The sequence below is a fragment of the Heterocephalus glaber genome, unplaced genomic scaffold, assembly GCF_053883595.1.
Source record: "Heterocephalus glaber isolate CG9 unplaced genomic scaffold, H.glaber_assembly_v1.0 deba00001504, whole genome shotgun sequence".
Lineage (NCBI taxonomy): Eukaryota > Metazoa > Chordata > Mammalia > Rodentia > Bathyergidae > Heterocephalus > Heterocephalus glaber.
Genome location: NW_028258324.1, coordinates 25,640,695 through 25,666,625, shown reverse-complemented (window position 1 = coordinate 25,666,625; position 25,931 = coordinate 25,640,695). Strand labels below are relative to the sequence as shown.

General features: G+C 34.4%; 1 protein-coding gene and 1 long non-coding RNA gene across 2 annotated transcripts in view; one reads left to right on the top strand and one right to left on the bottom strand.

Annotated features, from left to right (window-relative positions):
- Positions 1–25,931, bottom strand: Cpa3 (carboxypeptidase A3). The gene is made up of 11 exons (XM_004834416.3): positions 25,773–25,931; positions 25,601–25,676; positions 23,100–23,224; positions 14,157–14,259; positions 13,959–14,060; positions 12,860–12,958; positions 11,338–11,448; positions 10,386–10,476; positions 9,033–9,235; positions 7,259–7,343; positions 1–575 (listed from the first exon to the last, which is right to left on the bottom strand). The coding sequence occupies exons 1-11, from the start codon at positions 25,838–25,840 to the stop codon at positions 388–390; spliced, it is 1,251 nt and encodes a 416-aa protein (XP_004834473.1). The 5' UTR covers positions 25,841–25,931; the 3' UTR covers positions 1–387.
- The window catches only part of LOC147825281 (uncharacterized), a 42,380-nt gene continuing 24,146 nt past the window's right edge, over positions 7,698–25,931 (top strand). Inside the window, exon 1 of the long non-coding RNA XR_015440857.1 lies at positions 7,698–7,776. This is a non-coding gene — a long non-coding RNA (uncharacterized LOC147825281). The remainder of the gene's footprint in view (positions 7,777–25,931) is intronic.

Below are 25,931 nucleotides of genomic sequence, written 5' to 3'. Positions count from 1 at the left end.
TTTTTAAAAGTACTGGAATAAATTTTTTTATTATATTAGCACATAAAATAATGAAACCTTATGGTAAAAATCAGATTCTAGAGAAACTAAATGTTTTCATTTCTTTCCTGTGCCCTACAGTGTATTCACCTTTCAAAATACTAAAATACTAAAAATAAAAAGCTGTCTGCTGAGTCAAACTTTACTTATAGCAAAGACAGGTACTTAAAAGTTCACTTAAAACTGCCTTGTTAAGGTGTTACTGGGAGTAGTTGAAAGCAAAAAAAATGCAGGACATAAGCAAGTAAGAGAAAGACCTATCCAGGTGGTGTGGAAGCTACTTCTAGAAATACTTGAAGATTGGCTTTCTGGTGAATAAAAGGATTGATCCAACCTGAGGGTGGTTCTTTAGGAAGTATGCTTGAGGATGTACTTGGCAATAAATTTGACAGCCAGCATGGTCTCCTTGCAGGTTGGCTTTATCAGTGATTCAGGAAGGAGGAAACCAAACTTGCCTTTATCACGGAGCTCAAAGGCAAATGTGTGTTTGATGCCCAGGTCATAAGCCCAGTCTAAAGAAGAACCTGTTGTTGGGTCTGCAAAACATAAGCAGTAAATATTTAATTAGAGATAAATGCTAACATTTTCTTTGAAATGGAAATCACTAGTGTAAAATTAGCAATAAAAATAATTATGTGTACAGTTAATTGCAGTAATGAATGAGAGCAGTGGTCTGAATGCTACTGAGTATACAGTAAAACATAATCATGAATTTGTAATCCACTATGCATTTTAAATACATTCTGCATTTAAAAAATTTCATTTTGGCTGACTTTATTTCCTGGATACACATTGCTGCCGACAGAACAAGTGAGGGCAGCGGAGGAAACCAACTGAGGAGTCATCACACTGGTTATTGAAAGCCACCATGTTGCTAGGGTAAAATTCTATAATTAGAAAGGTTTGAGTTAGTGATTTTAAGGGCATATTTAATCCATTAATCCAAGCTTCCCATGTCAATTTTTATGAAATTCCACTAAAGATATTATTAGGTATCAAAATTGAAAACATAAATGCACATCTAGAGGATATGTATATATATCTCATACATCTAGAAGTATATATATATATATATACTGTAAGTATGTTTACATATATTTTGCTTTATGTAATAGAAAAGTATTTTTTGTGTAAAATCATTTATGTTCTAGAACAAGTAATGAGTTTAACTGATACCAATTACTTTAAGTTTGAAAGATAAGAATTCAAAGCTGTGATTAAGAAAGAGGGAAAGGAAGGATATTTTGGTGGGAAGAGATAGAGTTGGCTCTTAAGTTATTCAACAAATATTTATTAATTCACTTTACTGGGCCATAAATGAGTACAAGTTATAGAAAGGGTGCCATAGGGTCTTCAGGAGCTTATAACTTAGGGGAGAGAAGTCAAAGTGTAAATTTATACAGACAGCAAGATATGTTAGGAACCATGGGAAAGTGCAATACTGCATAAAGATTTAAAGAAAAAAGAGATTATGTTTGATGAGAAGGAAGACAGTTCATGTCCAGCCTTGCCAGATACTACCTTTGTGATACAGAAGATATTTGAGAACCTAGAAGAAATGTATTTTTCTAGGTGGAGATGAAAGTTATTCTGGCCAGTGAGCTAGTAGAACAGAAAAGCTTGGAGGTATTTTAGCTACCTGTGAGAGCCATCTGGGTTGGAGTAAAGGAAGCAGTGAGAGTTTGTGGGCAAGTTCAGAAAACCTTGTAAATCATCCATGTTTAGATTTTGAGAGACCATAAGCTACTTCTGTACTTTCCAAAGTTTGATCTGGATTGGAGAGTAAAGAGCAGTTAGGAGGTATTGTGAAACGAAACCTTAACCTAGTTTAGAATCTAAGCACTGGGAAGAAAATTGAGGGGCTTAATTAAGAAACATTGATATGAAAGACTAACCAGAGTTGCTGAAAATGATGGAAATTTTAATCTGAGTATTTGGGAAAAAATAGCATACTGTTAACCGAAACAGGAACTCAGAGTGTGTTCAGATGAGGAAAAGAAGTCGCAAAGGAACACAGAATGATATGTTTAGCATTAATAAGACATTCAGGAAGCAGCTCAGGAAAATGAAGTTTGAAATTATTGGCAGAAGCAACATAAGTGAAATTGTGAATAAGTGAACATTTAAGAACATTGTCTTCCTGGTGAATTAATCCTTATATCATTATTAGTGCCTCTCTTTGCAACTAGCAACTGTTTTTTGTTCTGCAATGTACTTTATTTGATATTTACCCATTCTTTTGAAAAATTTTAAATTTGTTTTGTGGTGCTGGAGATTGAAGTCTGGGTTTCATACGTGGTAGGGAGGTGCTCTGTTACTCAGCTACACCCGGTCCTCTCTGATCTGTAGTCATTAACAAAGCTGTTTCTTTTGGGTTTCATAAATGTTCACATATGTTTTTTATCTTTTTTATTTCAATCTATGTTGTTATTTTTGAAATTAGGGTTTTTTTGAGACAGGGTCTCACTACGTAGTCTAGGCTGGCCTTGAACCCACTGTGTAGCTCAAGCTGGCCTTGAACTCTCTGTAATCCTTCTGCCTTAGCCTTCCAACTGCTGGGATAACAGATGTGAGCCACTATACCTGGCCGGAAATCAGTTTCTTATAGACAGTGTATTGTTGAATCACAATTTAAAAACTAACAGTTATGTTGAGTATTTCTCTGTATTAAGAGCATCAAATCCGTTATAATTTTGAATCAATCATCATGCATAAGAGAGGCATATCATATTATATTACATTATATTTCTTACATCTACCCTCAGCACCACCTTTTTTTCTGCAGTTTGGAGTCTTCTCTGTTATTTCCTTTGTGTTGGGAGGATTTCTCTTAGCCACTGTTTAAGGGCAGGCAGATCTGCATGTGACAAGTTCTCTTCACTTTTCTTTTTCTGACAATGTCTTTTTTCCCTTCAGTTCTGAAGGGTATTATTGATGGATTTAGAATTTGGGTTTGATGGGTTTTTTTTCCCTTTTAGCACTTGAAATAATGTCATTATGACCTATGACCTTCCACGGTTTCAAATGAGAAATTTGCTGATTTGAATTATTTTTCATCTAGATCATTTTCCTCTGTTTTCAAAATTTTTTCTTTGTCTATAGTTTTCAGAAGTTTACTTATTTAAATTGTCTGACATGAATTTCTTTGAGCTTATTCTGTTGGAAGTTTAGTGTTTTGAGTGTGTTGGTTGATGTCTTTGCCAAATATCTTCAAACATTTTTTTCCAGACTTACTATCTTTGTTCTCCCCTCCTCTGACTTCTATAACATATTTTATTAATATTGTACTTATTGTTATTGTGTTATCAGTTTTTAAGGGTTGTTCATATTTTCAATTTGTTTTCTCTCTTTAGAGCATGTGAATTCTATTGCTTCATCTTTAAGTTCACTGATTCTTTCCTCTGTCATATTTATTCTGCTATGAGCCCCTCTGCCTTTTGTTCCTTTGTTGGATTACTGTATTTGGTTCCTTTTAATATCTTACATTTCTTTGGTTATATTTTTGATTTGTTTCAAAGCCATCTATAATTGCTTGTTAAAGCATTATTTTATGATGGTGACTTTTAAATTCTTCTCAGATGATTCCAACAATGAAATCATCTCAGTGTTGGCATCTGTTGATTGTCTTTTTGCATTCCAGCTGTGCTTTTTCTTGTTTTTAAAAGAACAAGTAATTGTTGATTGCATTGTAGACATTTTGGCTATTACACCTAAAATATTAACCTATATCTTCTATTTTAGCAGATGGTCACACCCTGTATTGTGTTAGTATGCAGGCCCTGATGTACCATGTGTCTTGCATGACAATATAGTTTTCAGAACCCATATATTTGTTATTTCGGCCTGATTGATTTGCCTAGGGCTGGTAGGTTCCTACTGATCCCTACTGGTCTAAAGATGATTGCTTAGCTGGGCTATCTGGTGCTTCCAGCTGGCAAATGGGAGTCTTCAGCCTGTAGTGATGGCACTTCTTGGTGGGAAAGTCAGAAGGCAGAGGAAAGACTGTAGAGCAAGGCTTGGGAACAATCTATATATTGTGCCCCATTTCTTGAAACATGTCTGCTTGCACTTATCTATTTATTTATATATATCTTTTGAGTCAGGGTCTTGCTATGTAGTCCAGGCTGACCTTGAACTCACTATGTAGTCCAAGATGGCCTCGAATTCACAGCAGTCCTCCTGCCTCAGCCTCCTGAGAGCTCGGATTACAGGCGTGCGCCTCATGCCTAACACATGTCTGCTTTTAGAGGCAGTCACCAGAGGTAGAGTTGAAGAGGAGAAAGAGAAGAATTAGGGGAGTTCAAAGACAGGAAAGCCAAGGAAATGGCAAGAAAAAGGGATTTCAGCAGGGTCAAAAGTTGCAGGGAATTTATGGAGCATGGTACTCATACAAATGAAGTGGATTCAGGAAGACAATATTTTTAGTTGTTTGGGCTTAAGTTCATTGAAAAGAAGGCACATAAACAGTCCAGTAGAAAAGGAGGTAAGGTACATAGAAACTGTGTATAATATGATAACTCAGAGTGTGCTATACATTTACTAAACTTAGCCAGATTTTAGCTGGACCATTTCTCTATTTACAGTTGAGTAAACTGCTATGATTTCAAAGGGTTAAAAGATATGATTTTATTTTGAGAGATTTACATTATGTGAAATTTCTCATTAACAGTGGTGATTGAGCATATATATAATTTGTGCTTTTTCATAATTAAGTGATGCTATAGAATGTGGTGTATTTTCTTTTATGATACTACTTCTTGAATCTTCTAGACCTTAAATTTGTAAATTAAAAACTGTTTAAGGTATACAATAAAGGCAGCACTGAAAACTTTCTACTCATAGGTGTACATTATTATGCATCTTAATTTGCTGAACATAACACTTAGCCTTTCATTTAGCTCTATGGGTAATTATTAAGATATAAGTACATTTATCAGATATAATAATCCCTTGGCTAAATATCAGATACCCTTCTAAGTGGCTTATGCATGTTAAGTCATTTAATTAATTTCTATTTCAATCTTATGATGTAAATACCAATTATCATTTTAAAGAAGAAGAAATTCAGGTACAGAGGTATTAAGCAGTTTGTGGAAAGACACATAGTAGGTGGTAAAATCAGGATTCAAACTCAATATATGTCTTCAGAGTTCATGCTGTTAAGCATTGTATGGTACTACTCATCTTATGCCAATCTATAGTTAAACAATAAATTTTTTCTTTTAGTTCTATAATTTGTTTTTTGTTGACAGTATACTTTTAAATATATCAACATTTCGAAAAAAAATACTTCCTACTTTTTTTAAGGTACAATGTTAGGTGCAAGGGACTTACTATAATGCAATAAAAACAAGTCTAAATGAAACTATGCCAAAGAAGGAGACCGATTTCAGATCAAAGGAATCCATATAAAGTGATTCTGGTGATATAATGTATACCGTATTTACTGCTTTCTTGATATAGTAGTTTTTAGAAAATTATGTCACTTTGAAAAGTACTACTGAAATGTATTAAATATAATAACCTGTGCTTATTTATCAACATGAAATGAAAACCATTCAAACCGCATGGTTCCTATCTATACAAATAACTGTTTTTGCTCACTAGGTACTGTGTTTAGTTATTTCTAACATGGTGGGATTGGATACACTGTTAATATGCACATATAAACATTTTGCAGTCTTTTAACATTATTTAAACTTGTGCCATCTAAATATTGCTGTTTTTGGGCAAAGTATTTGGTACATTGTTTTGACTGTGGTCTAGAATGCTGTTTCTCCTTGTTCTGCCATAAAGTGATAAAATCTTTCTGTATTTCAATTTCACAGTCTAGAAATAAGGAGTTTAGATTAGATAAGTGGTTCTCAATACTAGTTTCATCATAGAATCACTTTGGGAACTTTACAAAATGCAAATGCCTGGGGTCCCCCTCAGACAGATGAAATCACAATCTCTGGAAATGGGGCCTGGTCACTCATGTATTTTAAAAGCTCAAGTGTGAGGACCATGCATTATATCATCTCCTAGGTTTCCTAGTGTTGAATCATTAATGATTCAACATTTATCTGATATATTTGCTTATAAGGTTCAAATTGCAAATTTATATTTAACTTTTTTCTGACAGTCCAAAATCTCTCCATAGTTTGGATTTAAATGCATTCTCCCACAGCCCCTTGGTTCTGGTGTCCATAAAACCAAAGAATGAACAATATAACAAGGGCTAGATCTTTTCCTCAAATTCTGGGTCTTGTTAGGTGATGATCAGGATGATGGAATGACTAAACTTTAATCATGAGGTGCCTTTATTTTCTGTTCTTACCAAGTCAACTGCTTCATTACTTTCTACTTCTCATGAATGTTTGATTAATATTTGATCAGATGCTTAGAGCAATTATTTCTAGAAATTTTGGATGTTTATCAAGCTACTACAGCCCTATATGAAGGAGACAATTCTATGCAAATTTAATTTTCCTGAAAAAGTTTTAGTATAATATAATAAAAATTAAAACACTACACAGTTGTACACAGTAGTGATTTCTCTTGACCCTGGCTTCTCATTTTGAAAGTGATGCATGATGGAATGGAGTTATGGTACCTTTGGCTCTCTGCTCCCCTCTATTAGAATGTGTCTTCCTTGAGAGCATAACTATGACTTAATTCTTTCTACCTATCTCTGAAAGCTCCAAAATGCCAGGATATTTAGTAGGCACTCTAAAATTTTCATTCCCTAAGAGATTATTTTGCAGTACCATACATAGCTCTAGAACGTTTAGTGTTTGCACATACACACACACACCACACTCACACAAGTATACAAGAAAGAGTCTAATTCAATTTAAGTAGTTAAAAAATAAGGACAGACTCTGTCCCAATTAATTCTTGTTAGTTACTGTGAAGGTAAAATGTTATTATTGGTGGAGATGGGGAAGAGGAAGAGGAATGCATTAAACTGTAAATTTGTATTGATTTAATAATTTCTATTAACCCTGTAGCCTTATAAAAAGTTCATTATAATTTGTTACTAGAAAAATCTTATCTCCCCCAAACAGGCATAATCTATTCCTTAAATTCACATGTAATTCAAAATCTTCTGTGAAAACTGAAGTTCAAATTAGCAATTCTAGATTTCTAATCCTAATTTACAAATTTGTTAGTTCTCTTTAATGTTTATAAAAAAGAATTAGGGAAAATGTCACAGTAAATGGCAAGAGAAACTTACAAATTTTTGATGCTATTGGACCATAAATATAGCGGGTTTCATATCGAGTTGATATAACATCAGTCCCAATCTTTGCAACTTTGTTCTGGAAAGACATGAAAGTTATAGTGGAATAATAAAATGCTTATATGAACTCAATTTACTAGTCACTAAAACATCAGTCCATTAATCTTACTAGTGATATGGCATCTGAATATCAAAAATAATATAAATGGTTAAATGAGAACCTTATTTTCAATAAGCTATGTTAGTGATTGTAAGAGTTCTAAATGTGCAATCAGTTGTATACAGTAACACCAGATTTCATTCTCTCTCTTTCTTTCTGTTAAACTATGCATTCTTTTTTTCAGGATTTTTGTCTGAGGAGGGTTCAGATATTTGTCTCTTCCAAAATCAAGTTTCCGGCTTATCCCAGGTTCCCCATTCTTTTGTCTATAACAGGTGCCACACTGCTGCAGGATTTTCTCTACTCATCTGACTTCAGCATATGCGGGGAAGAAAGAAAGTACTCCTTTCAGGTAGTTCTATTAAATTAGGGTTTCTCTTCCAGAGCGGCCTTTTATCATCTTTAGTAAATGTTAGTGGTTTGTGTTATGAAAATGATTGTTGGAATTAGCTTTAACGGAATATAGTCACAACACATTTGCATTTCAAATGAAGATTTTTTAGTCTATATGTATAGTGCATCTAAGAAATAGGTTTTCTCTAAATTGATTTAGCTACTATGTAAGAACTTCTATTTTACTTGAAGTGGTTGTTGTGTATATATGCAATTTTTAAATCTGTAATATTATTTTCCTAGGAGTAGATTGAAATTGCGTTGCTGTATCATTGCACAAATTAATCAGACTCATAGGTTCAGATTCTCAGCTGGGTTGGATAACAAGTGCAGGCCACATATTGCTTGTATATTTTGTTTGTTCTGTATACAGAGATTGATTTAATGACTCCTTCAAATCTGTGATCTAACTCAAATCAAGTGGTATTGTGCTGAGTACAATGGACTGAGGTCAAAGTGAAAATTGAGATCTCTTTTTCCCTCAAATTAGTTTTATGAGGCAGTACTTGAAACATAGTTTTTACTGCATATTTATTGACTAGCATGAGATTCATGCTAATCTTTATCTGCTTTATAGCTTTTCTTCTACAGCAATTCAAGATATTTATTCTTATATTCGCCCATTCACCTGGTCAGTTCCTGTGTTTTTTTGGCATCCATTTGTAAAGCATTCTTTTTCAAAGTTAATATGATCAAATCAGTCTTTATGGAAAGAAAAATAATGTTCAATGGATCAAAGTTTTGGGAAGATAGCATGTTCTTAGTGATGAAGCTAACAGAATTAGTGTCATTTCCAGTTTTTTCAGAAGGATAAAAATACAATGGATCTCCTTAAATATGGTGCCTTAGGATATGATTATCAACTGGCTTTGCTGTTCAATTAGGCTTTTGTGGTTTGTAGTTTTGTAGTATGACCCACAGTAAATATCAAATGCCTCTCTGAGCTGTATAGTAGTAAAATTCTACTCTGAATAGTTTTGATATTCTTCCTCTGGGTTTTCTATTTACAGTCACATTAAAAGATTTCCTTATCTATATACTTTTATGAGATGGAAATTAAAGATCATAATTTTAACTCCAAGTCAAACTTCATTAGTCCTTTTCTTTGGTATTAAAATATAGAATTCCTTCCACATAACACCAGTTAACAAAGAATGGACTGGAAAACAATGGTGACGTCAATGTATAAACCATGAATTTTTTTTTTCTACATACCAGGTCCTCATAGTTGGGTGGCAGTTTTGTTGTATATCCATAGGGAAACAATAGCATCTGGGAGTAGGAATGAAAGGTGATGTAAGCTTTGATGGATTTTAGGTGTCTTCGAATGAAGTCAGTGACAGCTTTTGTCTCTTTCTCTGACTCTGGTGCAGGGCCTCTGTAGATGTCACTGCATGGATTATTAGTGCCTGGAGAAGCTGCAGAATACATGAGCAGATGAGATCACAATCTGCTGTCTATCAGTACAGCCCTTACCCCTTCTGATGTGGATTACCAAAATGTCTTCAACATTTTGGCCTCTCACGTTTATAGAACTGCCTGTCTTGTGACATAAACTAAGTGTACATATATATCATATTATAAAATTTAGTTCGTAGGGATATTCTTAACCTTATCTGTTCCCCCTCCTTTCCTACGGCCATAGGAAAAACATATCAAAAGCATTCCAGGGTTTAGAGTCAAACAGCTATTCATTTCAGTTCTACTCCAGCTCCAACTTGCTGAGGACTGGGTAAAGACCTTTTCTGACCCTGAACTTTTTTCAACTTGTTTCAGTAGGAAGCTCTTAATTAGTGATATTTAGAATCATCATTGTATTCATTATCTCAGAATTAAAAGAACTGAAAACCGAGGTGATATTTTTAACCAAATTAAATGAAGAAGAAATACATGAATTGGGGCAGTGGTAATTTCTCCCCAAAAGTCTATAATGATAAAGTTTTAGTTGTATAACAACAACATCGTCTGATAAAGCAGGCCCCTAATTTTGCGTTTCTATTAAATAGTTTCGCTTTTGGTCCCTGCCCCAAATATGTTCTTTTTCACTAAGAATCTAAAGAATTACTTGTATTTCAGTTTCATCCACTGGTATTTCTCAACTTTTATCAGAGTAGGAACAGGAGGGACCTGCGGTCTCTCTTCAGTTTATCTGAATTTTCGTATATCTATTTTGACTGTTTTTTAGTGAGCTAGATATGTTCAGTGAGAGATGGTTCGATAAACGACTTCCTCTGCCCTCCCCCATCGCTCTATGGTAGTGATGTTTATTTTGCCTTTAGTAGATGAAAAAATAAATGCCCATTCAGGAATACATATTTTTGCTAAAATAAGTAGATGGTTTAGTTAAGTTCAGTTTTTTTAAATTAATTTTTAAATTTTAATGTTCCATACAAGCTTAAATACTGCTGCCTGGTTTTTCTTATACGAGAATCTCTCTCTCTCTCTCTAATATATATATATATATTATATATATAACTATATAATATATATATAACTATATATAACTATATATATATTCAGTTTCTAAATGCTCAAGCAGTTTTCATCAAAACCAAGTCTATGACTCACAGTTCCACGAGACATCAAAATTCCTATTGAGGTCAGTGCCAATGCAGCTGGAATTTTTGTTCTTGGAACGATTTTTTCTCCACATTCGGTTCTGCCAGATTGAATCATGGAAGGGTTTATATCAGATCAGTTTGTACTTTTCAATTTAATCATCTCAGATTCTCTTTTCAGGTGTCTACAGCTGCATTTGAAATCTACCTAGTTAAAATGAGTGGTTTTGTTATAAAGAAAATATTATTTTCTTATAATTTATAATTAGAAACATGGTTGCTAATCTTAGGACATAATGAAATGATTCAGTTAGTTTTAAAAACTTTTGCATAGTTCTAAGTATTAGAAAATTGTCATGTTCTGGAATTACGTATAAATTAAATTGTGATTACATCTTTTATCATTTATAGATTCAGATAAAATACAGGTCAAATTGTGATCATTAGAGCATAGTTTTCAGAAAAAACTTGATGTTATAGTAACTGTCTGAAAGTTCAGTATTAATCGTTTTAAAAACAGGAGAATAAAACATCCTGGTAAGATTGTCTTTATTTATGTCTTGATATTATGACTCTACTTCTATCCTGTCCCCAAATGATGGAATAAAATGACTTTTGCTTTGAAATCAACATGTTCATAAAAGTTTCTAATGGCTTTTATTCATAGCTAAACTATGCTTTTGCCATTTCATATAATCATGTATTTCCTTTATAAATTACTGATTTATTTTATTTTTCTGTATTACTATCTTCAGCAGCAAAAATTTCATATTATTTCAAGAACTTGTGCAATAAGAAATTATGCTTGATTTAATTTGAAATTGAAATTTTTAAATGTATACTTTTCTCAGTTGGAGTTAAATTATTTCCCATATCATATATTAATATATAACTATAAATATGCATTAAAACAAAGAAATAATATTTTATTTAAATGCAAATTAGAGAATACCAAGAAGTACCTGTGTCCAAGACCAAATATATCCATCTACGTTGAACACAGGAAGAACATAAAAATTCATTCGGTCCAAGAGTTTAGTCATAATTTTATTTTTTCCATAACTTTTTGTTGCCTGTAAGTATAAGTGAAAAAAAAAATTGAACCTATGGGTGTGAAATGTAGTCGCCATGTGGAAAAGCTGTGGTTCTAATAGTTGTAATTACCATTCCTTGAGTTGTTTGCCTGAATTTAAGTGATTTTAAAATATTTTTCCTTGAACTTCACAAAAGTAAATGATGCATCAAGATTATGGAAAAACTACTTATTCATATTAATGACACTAATTGAGATACATTCTTTAATGGATCAATTAATTATTGAGACTTAAAGCATTCAAAAATGTAGCATGCAAGAGTCATTTCATGGGAAGCATAAGGGCCAAGTAGAAAATTAATGATACTACTTGTTTTGCATGGATTTTCCCCTTACATCCTTTACATAAATACAGATTGAGTCTATAAGCATAGGAATATGGAAATATTGGAGAAGAATCTTAACATGTCTATAAATAGGATTAAAGAAATAATTTTTTTCTCTTTTGGTGCTGGGGATGGAACCCAGAGCCTCATGCATGCTAAGCATATGCTTTACCACTGACCTACACCCCGAATCAAGAAAAAATTTTATTAATGAAAATCTGAAGAATTTAGAGATTGAACAGTCCAGTCAATGCTTTTCTCATATCTGACTCAAATTTTTCTAATTATCTGGACTTTCCGTGGCTACTAAAAATCTCTCTTGTCACTCTTGGAAAATTTCTCCTAGGTATTTGATTATTGGAGCTAGGAAATTCCTTGTAATCTTATGGTGTGTATTCCTTTATGGACCGAGGGAAACTCTTGGTCCTTAGCCAGAGAATTAGCATAGCTGCAGGGATGAGTCAATTCTATTGCTAGATTCTTTCCTAGTGAACACATTGATGGCTGGACAACCATTGTCATGCATATGTATTACCTGCAAAAGCTGGAGAAAAAGAAAGTTAAAAGGTTTTAGGAGACTATATTAGCAATACAGTGTGAGGAATAAAACAACATATAAACTGACTTCGCCTTTAAAAAAGAGTTATTTCTCACTTGGAAAGGAAGTTTAAACATGAAAATTCCAAGTTCATGCATTGACATTGAAATGTCTGAAACTAAGGTCAGTGTTTTGAGTTCATTGAAGAAAAGTCAAATTTGCAAGTTATAATATAAAGTTAGTTTCAGATTTTTCACACTTGACTCTAGGAAAACTATATTATAGAAAAAAATGTTTCTTTTATTTTCATAAATTCTCAGCTGGAATTCAAGAAGTTTGATGGTGTCGAGTTTATAAAAAACTACAGTGATGAATGAAATCTGGAGCATTTATGTCCTTGACAACACCAAATGAAGGCCCCTGTAGTTAAGTGGACCTGTGCTCATTTGGAAAGGGGTGTCACCTCTCAGTAAAGTGCCAGAGACATGACAGTCAAAGGAGGTTCATGAGTGTTCTGATTCACTTACCTGATAGACAAACCACTGGCAGAATGCTGGGGAGATCCATTCTCGTGCGTGGATGCCACAGTCCATAAAAATAGCCTTTCTTCTTTCATCTTTTCCAATCTACTTAAAAATAAACTTGAGATACTGTTTTGCAGGAACTCAGACATTGATCCTATGTCATCCCACAGCTCATTCATATTCTCAGAGCAATTCTTCCCATCTCTTGTTGTACAGGAGCTGTGTTTGCTCTTTTTCTCAGGGAAGATAAGGCACCGACCCTTCAGTGTCTATACATAATTCATAATCTGGTACATGGTATTTTTCAAAAATATCCTAGTATCAGAGCTGCCTTTGGGCTTTCTTGTTTCAAAATACAATTTATTGTTTTTCTTACTTTATTGATAACATCCTATGTTTTGAGACATAAAGTTACATCTGTTTCCTTTTGTTTTTCTGGTTGCATAGACTACGGAAGGGTGTTTAGCCTGAAGTAGAGAAGATTTTATGTGGTGTTTGGAGTGGGGAGGAGAAACAGTAGCGTACATTTGACAGTCTGTCATTTTAAAGAGTTTAGAATTATTTTGGAGTGGTTGTAGAGACAATGGATGGATAGGAAAGGATTGGCTTCCTGGTAATTAATGCTCCAGGGTTGTATCTTTGGGTGGATGACAATCTAGCAGCAGCTGAAAGGCAATGCTCAGTGATGTGGTAGGAGCAAATTTCACATCAGCACAAAATTGAAATGCCTTATATACTATTCTGGGGTCCTCTGTGTCTATGATATTAAATTTTTTCTTCATGACATTAGTTCATTATTTTCATTGAATTTTAATGGATGGAAAAGGAGTTTACCCATCAGAGGCAACACAAGCTGTTACTATGAAGCTATGGAATGAGGTATTTGTCTGAGTTTACCCACTGTGGAATCTCTGACCAGTGTTGTTGGTTCCACTGAAAGCTATCTGTTATTTCTATTCATTCACTGATGTCTACAGTAAATATTCTTCAAAAGATCAGACTTTTTGCTATCTCCAACTTGGCTGAGTGGTAAGACAAAGTAATATTTAAATTAATGCTTTTCAGTAACAATAAGAATCAGTGGTTCTTAAATTATTTTTACCTTGAGAACATATAGTGGATTATCTTCAACAGTTGACCCAATTTTAATACGAGAGACCATTTCAGGACACTTATTCACCATTTTTTCAGTCCAAGCTACAATCTTAAGAGCAAAATGAATTTTGAGGAATTAAAATAAGGTAAAATTATAGACAACAAATGATGAAGATCACTTTTTAAAAAGAATTTTATACTGTACCTTGTCCCAGTTATTATATTTTGCATAACTGTGTCTGCCAGAGATATCTTCTTCAACATCAAACTGTTTCTCAATCTCTTCTTGTAGATCATGTATTAGGATTCTGTTTGACACGAGAGTGATAAAGTACACATTTTATCATGGGAAAGAAAAAGTTATCTTTCTTTTGCAAAAAAATTTTCTTCCTTCTCTATTTTAAATCCACTTTGTTTTTTTTCTTCATTATTCTTCTCTAGCCATTTCCTTTGAACATGTCTTGTGTGTGGCTTCACATTTCCCCATTTAACATGAGGCTTGTCCAAAAGTAGAGATTCCTGTACTTTTAAAGTATAGTCTAAAATTTGAAGTTATTAGTATAAAAATTATGAAAAACACCCAGGATAAGTTTTTTATTGATTATATGTTGAAATAATGATATTTTAAAAATATTTGGTGAAATAAAATTTACTGCTGAAATCAATTTTACCTAATTTTTTTGTTGTTGCTGTCCCGGGGATTGAACTCAGGACCTTGCACTTGTGAGACAGGCATGCTGCCACTGAGCTAAATCCTTGGCCCCTCAATTTTACCTATTACTTTTTATTTTTTAACGGCTACTAGAATATTTAAAATTGCACACCTGGCTTTTGTTATACTGTTACAGTACCCCCATCCTTCTCTACAGCACACACACACACGCATATACATGCAACACAGCCAAAAATGGATATTTTTATGCATCAATTTACAAATCATGTCTTCTTGTTTCATACTTTGAGAGCTGGGAGAAAGTTGAATAACAATGATGATAATGATATTAGTAAACAGGTACTTAGCTCTTACCATGTGCCAAGCATTGATCTAACCTCTTTATGCGTATTAACTCATTTTATCCCCACATCAGATTATGATCTTCATTTTACTGATGATGACACTGAGGCACAAGGTATTTACATGACTTGCCTGTACTTAATAAAGCTAGAAAATGGCTGAGGGGTGTGGTTTGGAAAGGGTGGAAAAAAGGGGCAAGAAAAATCATTAGGAGGCTAATGTTGGAGGTCACTGTAATGTTAAATGAACTAACTCAGACACACAAATATCTCATGGTTTCTCTTATATGAAAAAATCAGTATATCTAAATTATGAAATAAAAGACAAATAATAGGAAAAAAGAGACAGAAAAAAAGAGATTGTAATCCAGTGCAGACAATATATCTAAAAGTGTATCTTGATTCAGCACAATTATCTTACATGTTTTTTATGTTCTTTGAACTATTAATCTGGTTTCCATTCTGTGTATATGATCATTAACTTTATAAGGTTTTATAAGGTAAATAAATGAATCCAATGCTGGAAAAATAAAAATAAAAGGGGGGGTAGAGGGAAGATGAAAAACAGCGTTGAAATGTATTATATACATGTACCAATTTCCTACAGTAAATGTGATCATTATGTACTGCAAACGTATACCACTGTTTGTTTTTTTTAAAAGAAGGATTCTGCCTCTGCCATCTGCCAGTTTTTATCTCTTTCTGAATCATCCCATCTCACCACGACATCTTTCAGTCCCTCAGCTCTAACGATTGGTTGCTGATGTTCAGCTGTCCTTGAGTCTCCAGCTCTGGGTTCTCCCCTGAATTCCAGACAAGCAAACCCAGCTGCCTCCTCTACATCTTCTTGGACTGCTTTACTTTGATATGAGCCAGCCACTGCTCTACTCACATTATTTAATCTTAATCTTGCCAGTATTATTGCCATTTGATAGATGAGGAAATTATTGCTCCAGAAAGTTTACAGATACACAGGGTATATGTCATGGAGTTGGGAATTTGAATCCAAAATACTTAACTTTAAGATTTGTTTCAAAAATGCTGTCGTTATCATACAGACACTCGTTTTTTGTATTTTATCTGTTTTGAAATTTTCTATTCAGATCTATTAATATGTTCTGCAATTCTCATGTAAGAACAAGCCATATTTAAATGTAGTAAAATTTAATATTGAATAGTCTCCTTATTCTTGTTTTTAAATTTTTTGTTTTGTAAGAATAATTTTGGAAATTATTAGAATAATTAGAAAAACTGGGCTTTTGATAGGAATTATATTAAATGATAAGTTTGAGATGAATTTTATTGTTAATATTGGACCATAATATAGTTGCTTCTTTTTGATTCTTCAGTAACATTTTGTATATGTAAATTTAAAAATTAACCTTGTGAGTGGTTCCCCCCTCAAATTTTGAATTGGTTATTATTTATATTTTAAAAAACAAATTACTTTGGTTATATTTATCTACTAGTCCCTTTATTATATTAAAAAAACCTTTTAAAAAATCTTTTTAGTTTTAAGACATATTAATTTTGTCTTCAGTGGTTTTTTTTGCTTAAATTCTTTTATTGGTACATTTTAGGCATACAATATGTTTACATTTATCATTGGGTGCTTGTACCTGTACATGATGTATCTTGGTTCTTATTTTTTCCTCATTCCTTGTGCTCCCTTCACCCCTTCCACCCTTTGTCTTCAGTGTTTTATATGCAGTTATTACTTTTGTTATTACTTTCTCCAATTGTTATTTATTTCTTTCTGCAAATAACTTTTTTGTTCTGCAAATTTCCATTTTCCTCCAATTTTTCCTTGCTTTATTGCATTGGTTAAACTCTCTGAATGATGACATATAATAATAGTGAAAAAAACCATTCCTTTTTTCTGCTTTTGATAGGCAAACTTGTTTTTCAGAATTAAATATGATATTGTATGCCACTTGAGATTAATACAGCAGCATCTATTTATGTGATGTGATTATCACTGTTCACTGGGGCAAGATTGTATTGAAATCTCTTACTAGGTTTCTTAATAGGTTGAATATTGTGCTACAGATGTAGGATATTTACAAACAGCCTCACAAAGAGCTGTTCTTCTTGTGCATAGAGTTCTAAAAGTCTTGTTTAACCTAGAAGAAATTCATTAGATGTTGGGGAAAAGACTTGCTGAAAGTGAGGACACTGGTATCAGCAGGTGTAAAATGATAGATAGAAAAATAAAATAAGAATGAAATTACCTAGACAGAAGGATAAGCAAGCACAGGGTAAGTGGTTCCTTGCTGGTGGTCCATGTAGCCTGACATACATTTTTTTAGCTTCCATAGTCCTTGAGAATATTATTCTCTTATAACACAGTAAGAAAATCATATTTGAATTGATCATTCTTTATGCAAAGTTATGCTATTTTTTAGTGCAGAGCACTGTGGCCTATGATGGAAATATTTCAATGAAAACATTTTAAGAAAAGAGTGTTTGAAACTGTTTACTCAGTTTCCTTATTTGGATTATCTAATCCCCTACTGACTCCAATAAATAGAGGTATTACCCTACTTTTGATATGAAATGCACATATATTTTTCTTTTGATAGCAATGACTCCTGAGTACAGGACGGTGCTATTTTTAAACATTCATCCTAGTCACTTTGTAGTCTAGTTATTTGCCTAAGTAGGAAGCAGTAACTGGTACTCAAGTGTTCTTAAGTTTCAACCCCAGTTCTGCCTCTTCCTACGTAATGTGGGCAGCTTAAGTATTTCTCTGAGCTTCAGTTTTCTCAGTTTTACAGTAAGACCAAATACACCATGGAGGATGGTGATGAGGATGAAATAAAGAGAAATATGAGAGGAGCTTGGCATGCCTTAGGCATCCAGTGAATTTCAGAATAATGAAGCTGACTTACAAAATTAACAACCACTTCATAGGATTAACACATTTTTTTTTTTTTTTGGTACCAGGGATCAAACTTGGGACCTTGCGCTTGCAAGGCAGGTGCCAGAACCACTGAGCTAAATCCCCAGCCCAAGATTAACACATTTTAAACTCAAATTTAACAGTATGCCTTTGTTTGTTTCTGAAATTTTCAATTTCTTATCAAAATAAATTATAACACTGCAGAGCTTCTTTCTACTTGGCTTCTTCTTACAGATTGACTGATCTGAGGTCTGATGTGGAACACAAATGCGGTACACTCCTAATTAGAGTTTATTTAACACATGGGACCAAGTACTGCTCATGAATATTGATTCCCATTAACAGCATTGACAAGCACATTATTATGCACATTACATGTAACTCACTGTATACTTTACTTTTGACCTACGAATCTGGGATTTCTGAGAAAGTAAATGTGTATTTGGAGATCAGGTGGGGTATGTTGCACTAAAACTCAGAGGAAGCCTGAGGAAGTTTGAAATTATATTTTGGGTGGTTGCTATAGATATCATTAATGGTTGTAAGGGAGAACACAGCTAAAGAGAGAAAATAGCTTTTGCCCCACCTCCATTAATAGAAAGTAGAGGAATCAGGCAAGACAGAAATTTTGTGATCCCAGAGGCTGATTCATAATGTACAGCAATATTAAGTAGTCATAGGAAGCTCGGATCTAAGAATATTTTTAGACTTACACACATCAATTTAGGTCTTGTGAAAGCAGCAGCAGAAATAAAATCATGTGAGCTAAAATACGACCTTTCCATAAATGCAGCTGCAGAGGACATCAGAAGGGTGCCAGATTGTTGCTGATAGGCAATAGAAATTAAGCCTAAGGCTGGAAATTAAGAACTAGGGCCAGATGTTATCTTCATGAGCCCTTTCACTAACCAGCAGCCAGGCTTAAGCAGATGAAACCGAATTACTTTCTCCAAAATATTATTTTAGTGCTCCAAGATTTGCTTACTATGTGAAAAAATTCCCTAAATGTGGATGAAAGGATAAACAATTATCCCTGGGGATTTAATAATACAAATGGCTGATGTTAATTGAGGCATTCTTGTGTGCCAGGCATTCTGCTAAGCTCTGAATTTACATTTTATCATGTTAGTACTGTCCTGTCAACAATGGTAATTGGGAAGTATTATTACCCCCATTTTTATGAAGATTAAGTATGTTTTCAAAATTGTCAGTTTTCAACTGTTAAAATACAGGAGATGGGATTTTGAACCTCAAAGTGTCTGTCTCCAGTATTCTAGCTGGAACCATTAGACAAGAGTGTCTTCACCACAAGGGTGGAATCTCTGGGAACTGTCATGGGATCTGTATTCCCCCAGTCTTCAGAGGCAAGGTTTACTTAATTGTCTAGCCCCATTGGAAGCTTGTCACCAAAGTTAGGGAGCAGGTAAGAGGTTCAGAGAAGAAGCAAGATGAATCAGACTGCGACAATTTCAAGGCTACTTTTAGAGAGCAAAGGGCTGGAGAATTGTGCCATGGGCTCTAATGTGTGTGTGTGTGTGTGTGTGTGTGTGTGTGTGTGTGTATGCGGTGAGGAAGGCAGAATCATTGTTAGGGTGCCTTTTACTGGATCGGACTTTACTGGTACCTACATTATACCAGGATAGGAGCCATTTATAAAGTAGGGTTTTAGGTTTCCACAAAATTCAATTTCGTAACTCCCAATTTGGGTTACTGTGCATCAAACTGCACTTACAATTTTCCAACCGTATATTACCATGTGTTAAATAATGAAGTTTAAGGCACTAATTCATTCGCTATGAAAGGAAAAGAGCATCTGGTGTGACCCTCCAGTTATTGTTACACTATTTATGTGTGTGTGTGTGTGTGTGTGATGGGTGTTATGTGCGTGGTGTTTGTGCATGTGTACACTCAGATAAGCACATGTATAAGTGGTGTTTCCTCTACCTTAATTAATAAGTAAAGGATCCAGTCATCGAGGGATTTTTATGCTCCCAGTCTCCATGCAATCCTCCCATGAAATAGTTTCCATTATTATCACCATTTTAGAGATGAGGTAAATGAGGTAATGAGAAGCTAAATAAATTTTCAGAGTGAAATACCTATGGTTTTACTGATACTAGACATAGGCAACTTTGCTTCAGAATCCATTTCCTTACCTACCATACTCCTATTTTGCACCATGACCAATTCTCTTCAACATTTGTAGCAAGCCTCATATACATGTTATACTCTTGGGCAAATATGTAAAAATGTGGAGCAGAAGAGAAAATGAATGGATGACACATTAGATCAGTCATTAGAATGATTATTTGATTAAGACACTTATTTGATAAGACTGTGTATGTACTTGGAATATGAATTTTTGTTTGGCTGAACATTATTAGGTAATCAGACATTGATCTGAGTGGTGATTATCACTCTGGAAGACTGGTATGTATCTATTTTGTATTCCCCACTATAATCTTATGTGAATCTTAGTAAGGTTTTACCTAATTATACCATTTGAGTTTTGTTATTTTATTAATATTTGCTTTCTGAATTACCTTTCAGTAGTACTCTATTTTCTAATTTTAATTTTTGACTGAAGAAAGGGCCATATTAAGGACTATCTAAATGTAGTAATATTTAGTAAAGTCACTAGGGTTTTAAACTGCCAACTCTAAATATGGTATCTGCCCCCAAGGATTAGTCCAATGGTTGTGTTTTCCTTTCAACATTTGTTCACTGGTCTGTCTGTATTATTTGTTTATTGGACTTGGCCTTTTGTGATTTTGTAAAAATGTAAGTAAAAAGGAAGTAGGGATGCTACTTTGAAATCAAATATGGCTTAGTAATTTAATTTTCTGAAAATTAAAAAAGAATCACACACAGATGCTTTAAACTAAATAGTGGTTTATATGCATTGTCTAATGAAGGGTGTCTAAGTAAATCATTGTGTCAAACCAGCATCTTAATATGGTTTTATTCAGCCCAGTGCTTGGGCCCAACCAGATGTTTCTGTTCTTAGAACCCTCTTCTGTTACTGACTGACACCAAGTAACACATATAATTAATATGCAAATAAAATTATCTATATAATTAGTGCTTGGAGACAAGATTTTAAATAATTCTTGTCTGCACAGATCACTTTACATATTTATATTTTTGAGGAAGGTAACTAATTATGTGGCTTTCCCACAACTGTGGCTAATTTGGGACAATTTCTAGAAATTATGTCTTAATTAGATAAAGATAATTTTTAGAGGTAGTTTAACACTTTGCTTCTTGATGTAGCTATCAAGAAGCTATCTTGGCCCAAGATAAAGTGAAAAAACATGAGGATCTATGTTAGACCTCTAGTTGGGTCAGAATCATTTCTTGCCAGCAGGGGCTTAGAGGAATGAAGAGGAAAAAGGGTACATGTGAGTCATTTGATAAAATGGAAGATGCCAGGCACCTGCCTATGTATCTTCCACTGATTACTTCACTTTCCACTGTCATGTCAAGGAACTAGTCTTTTGACAACGTCACAAGGATGAAAGGAGAACACAATACCTGATTTTTTACCCTGTCATTCAAACCAAATTGTACGTAGGGTGGAAGGGTGATTTCTTTCAGATGAAAAGAATCAAGATGGTATCCGAACTTATTGTAAACATATATTCTAGAATATACTGTAAGTTTCTGCAGTCTTGGAGGCATATTTATGAAATGTCTAGTTCTAATTTTAGTGGGGCAATTTACAGAAACATAAAGGTCAATATATTAAAGGAAAATGGTTTATGCTGTTATAGATTAATTTTGAGTTACATTTACCCAATCTGTTAACTTCTACATTTGTATCACAGTCCTCTTGTAACAATAGGAAAAAACAAAACAGTGATCAATAATCACCACAAATAATAGTGTGCTACATTTTAAATCACGAACAAAATGTTTGTTGTTTACTTGTCTTATGTATGTCTTTTCTTAATTTAATAGCCTTTATATTTATTTGTGGTATTGAATATCATAAATACAATCGAGTCAGCAGTAGCAGTCAATTCTACTTTGTAATACGATTACAGACATCAATAGAATGCTTTCTTAGCTAGCAGAAGAACTTTTGAATTAACCCTTCAATGCTTGGAAACCCATGAAATGTGTACTCTTCAAATTCTTTTTTTTTTTTTTTTTGGTACTGGAAATTGAGCTCGGAACCTTGCACTTGTGAGGCAGGTAGTGGAACCACAGAGCTAAATCTCCAGCCCCTTCAAATTCTTCTTCCTTGAAATTTTTCTAGCTAACATATATAAATTTCATGCAAAATTCAAAAATTTCAGTCTCTGGCATAAATGGGTTAAAGCACTAAGTTAGGTGAAGAATGAATGAAATAGTGAATTAAAAAGGAAAGAACTAATGCTCAGCTTGTTTGGACAGTAAGAGTTTCAATAAAGGGAAATCCTGGAATGGCAAGACCCAGGGAAATTACAGTTGGACCTTTCAGTATATCAAACTGATGAATATTTGACAGTACAAAGACATGTTGTTTTCCAAATTTTGCATTTAATTTTGATATTCACTGCTATGTTCTTTTTTGATTCATGGTTTCAGGGACCAGACTATGTGGTCCACGGTTGGTGCTCAATAAACTCTAATTTTTTCTTATTTCTCTGTAGGACCAGAATGATTCATTTCCACATCTTTGTCTCTTTGAAAGTTTCTCTTTTTTGGTTTGTCTTGTTCTACTGCTTTGCTTTTTTGTTTTCTCTGAGAAAAAATTTCTCTCATGAAAATTGGTTTATTTATTGTATATTTTTACATTATAATATCTCAGACTTATACAGGGGAACTTTTTTTGGTTTCCTCTTATGTGTCAGGAGAATTCAAATACAAGAACATGGTCACCACCCTTAGCTCATCAGCTCTGAAGTGACACCTATCAGTGGTGAAACAGTGTGGCTAATCTGTCTGTGTCTACTCACGTGGGATCTGTGCTTATGAGAGGCTGCTTCTGGAGTTAGTAGATGTAGAGAATTGTCATTCTTGCAGATCAGAGCAAATGTAAGATAGCACATGAGCTGCCTATGATCGTATCACCTCTACAAACATGCTTCAGTAGTCTGTTTGGAAGTAAGTATGAACTTTATCTTACAGATAGAGATTTAATTTTAGTGGGCCCCAATTTAAAAACATTTCTACAATAGTACCTCAATTTCAAGGATCTCAAGAGTTTGAGTATCTGACACATCTGAATATTCAAAAAGGACTTACTCATAGTGCATTTTATTTTGATCCAAGACAGACTGGACAGATTTGGATTCCTTCTCGCTAATTCGGAAATCCACCGTCATGTTAGCAGCTACATGGTGTGTGGCGTCTGGATACCAGAAGTCGAGCTGCAGAGATGAGTTCACCATTAGCCACAGTTGTTTAGGTGATCACTGACACATATGTACTAAGAAATGGCCATGAGCCTTACACCACGAAAGGAATTTGGCATTCAGTGTAACTAAGGTATAGGCTCCTCTTTTAATGAAATAATGAAGGGTTTTTTTTTTTTTTGCAAATGCATTTAAGAAATATTGAATATTAAGGAGTGAGAAAAAAATTTATTTTGATTACTATTTCAAGACATTGTAGCTATCAATGTAAAAAGGATGGATGGCTCTTTTGGTTAATCCTGTTGCTTCTCCTGTTTTGGAGTTTAATAAGATTGTTCCATAATTGATTTAGCCATAGCACTGGTTTGATTGGGCATTTATATTAAATATCTGCTCCCTCCACTATCAGGCCTCAAAACCAGATGTCTCTGTAAATTCTGGAATTCCTGGCAGGTTTGTATATAATGAAGAGACACAATCTCCCAGCCCTGTCACTTTTTAAAGCAATATATCTGTGGACAAGTTACTAAAACTCCGAGTTTCAGTCCTCTTCCCTAAAAAAAGGGGCTAATAGGACTCCCTGGAGAGTGTATTGAAGACTGCAAAATGAGTACAAGGTCTGGGACATGCAGGGATTTAATAAGTGCTGATTCCTTCTCTCTATGTTCCCCTAGCTGAGATTTTCAGAAATTTAGTGAATGGGCCTAGAAGGATAACATTCAGGTTAAAATAGCTATGAAAGGATTTCAATTCTTGTGGCTGTGCGAACTCATACTCCATTGTGAAACCAAATGAAGTGCAAGTTTTATTGAACACCAGGCACAGAGCTGTATATCACAGTTGAGGAAACGAATAAGGGAAGTTATGAGAATTTTTGTGTGGGAGATGAATCCATTACATATTTCCAACATGTTAACCAACACCAGAGGAAGGAACAGAGTGTTCCACGAAAACAAGGAACAAGCCAACTTGTGTCATGAGAGTCAATGGACAGAGAAGTCCTTCTGCAGGAGACATTGGCAGAGTTGCATCTTGTAAAGTAAGACTTAGCCAAGTGAGAAGAGAAGCATATTCTTTATGAGAAAAGGGGTGTAAGATGAGTGATGTCCATGGAGCTGAAAAAGCAAGAGAGGGTAGGAGCAAGAGAATAAAGAGGATGGCAGTTTGACAGATCACAAAGAACTTTGAATACTACAACAGCAATAGAAAATACAGAAAATGCTACTACAGTGATTATCATGGCCAGCCAGCTTTTGAGAACTATTCAAAGCCTACCTAGTCTATATAAGAACCTTGGAGAGCAGGTATCATAATTAGCTATTTTTACAGAAGAAGAAATTGAGATCTTGTAAGGTTCAGTAATTTGCCTATGGTCACAGAGCTAGTGTAGAGCTGGGAGCTGAACCTCAGAATTTGGCTCTGAGGAGCACACTTTTTCCATATGAGGCTGCATTTCAATAAAGAGCTTGAAATGGAAAAATGCAGTTGTCAGGTTTTAGAGAATGCAATCAGATTGCAGCGCAGACAAGACCAGAACCCTGAATGCTAATTAAGGTATTATTGCAATTGTCCCAGTAATAGGCAGGAAGAACAGTGGCAGTGCAGTGGAGAGGAATGTGTAGATATGGGAAATTTTTGGGAATTAGAATAAGCAGAACTTTTGATTGTTTTGATGTAGAGATAGTAGAGTGAGGCTAGAATTACTACCAGGTTTGTTTGTGTGTTTAAATCTGATACATAATCTTGGTCATTTAATTTACATCTTTTAACTTTAGTTCCTCTCTCTTAAATACGTTAAATTATGACCATGACGCTGCAAATCTATTGGAAAATCTGAAATAATCTAAGAAAGGTGGCTGGCACAATGAACTCTGTGTACAGGAGCAGTTCCAAAAATGATAAAGTGGTTATTTTGGCCTGTTGGATTTTAAAGGACTGATCTAACTTCAAAGGTCTCCTTTTAAAGTACAACTGCTCCTGGAGGAGGCCACACCTTGATATCAGCCAGGACTTTGACATTATCAGTCTGTACTGTAACGGAAAGTGTGTCACCAAAGATTGAAGCGGAAGTGGGGAGATTTGACAGCACTGGGTGAGGAGAGAAAAGAGGACCTGGTAAAGATGCCAAGAATATCCCACTATTTTACAGTTTCACTTAGAAAAAGCTGTTTCTTGCAAAGATTTGTGGAGGAAAAAAACCCCAGTATTCTATGAAAACAAAACCAAAAACAAATGAAGTATTGGCCACTGGCTGAATCATCCAAGTGGCTCTTGATATTTCCCCTTATGTTTGATAGTCTTTGGTCACCCTGTGGGTGTTAAGAATAAAATAAAAAAGAAGCACCTTTTAGAAAACAGAAAGAACATATATAATATTCCCAAATGCTTTACCTCATTGGTTTTGGCCAAGTCCTTTATGATGTTTGCTTGTTTTTCATCCTGGGGCTTCACACGGAACACCTTGTCTCTTCAAGAAGACAAATGACAGAAATGTGAACTATAAAGAAATATTCCTTCATTCCCTTCTCACCCAGAGACTGGCACAGAGGGTAGTGAGATTTACCTGTCAAAGAAAACAGGAACAACTCCAAGGGCTGTAGTGATCAAACTCAAGGTCAAGATGAACCTCATGGTTCTTCTTTGCTTGAAGTGAGACCCTCTGCCAATTTTATGCCTCAACCTTTATCTGGAGGAGCAGCTGATTTCCTCTTGGGGTTTCATA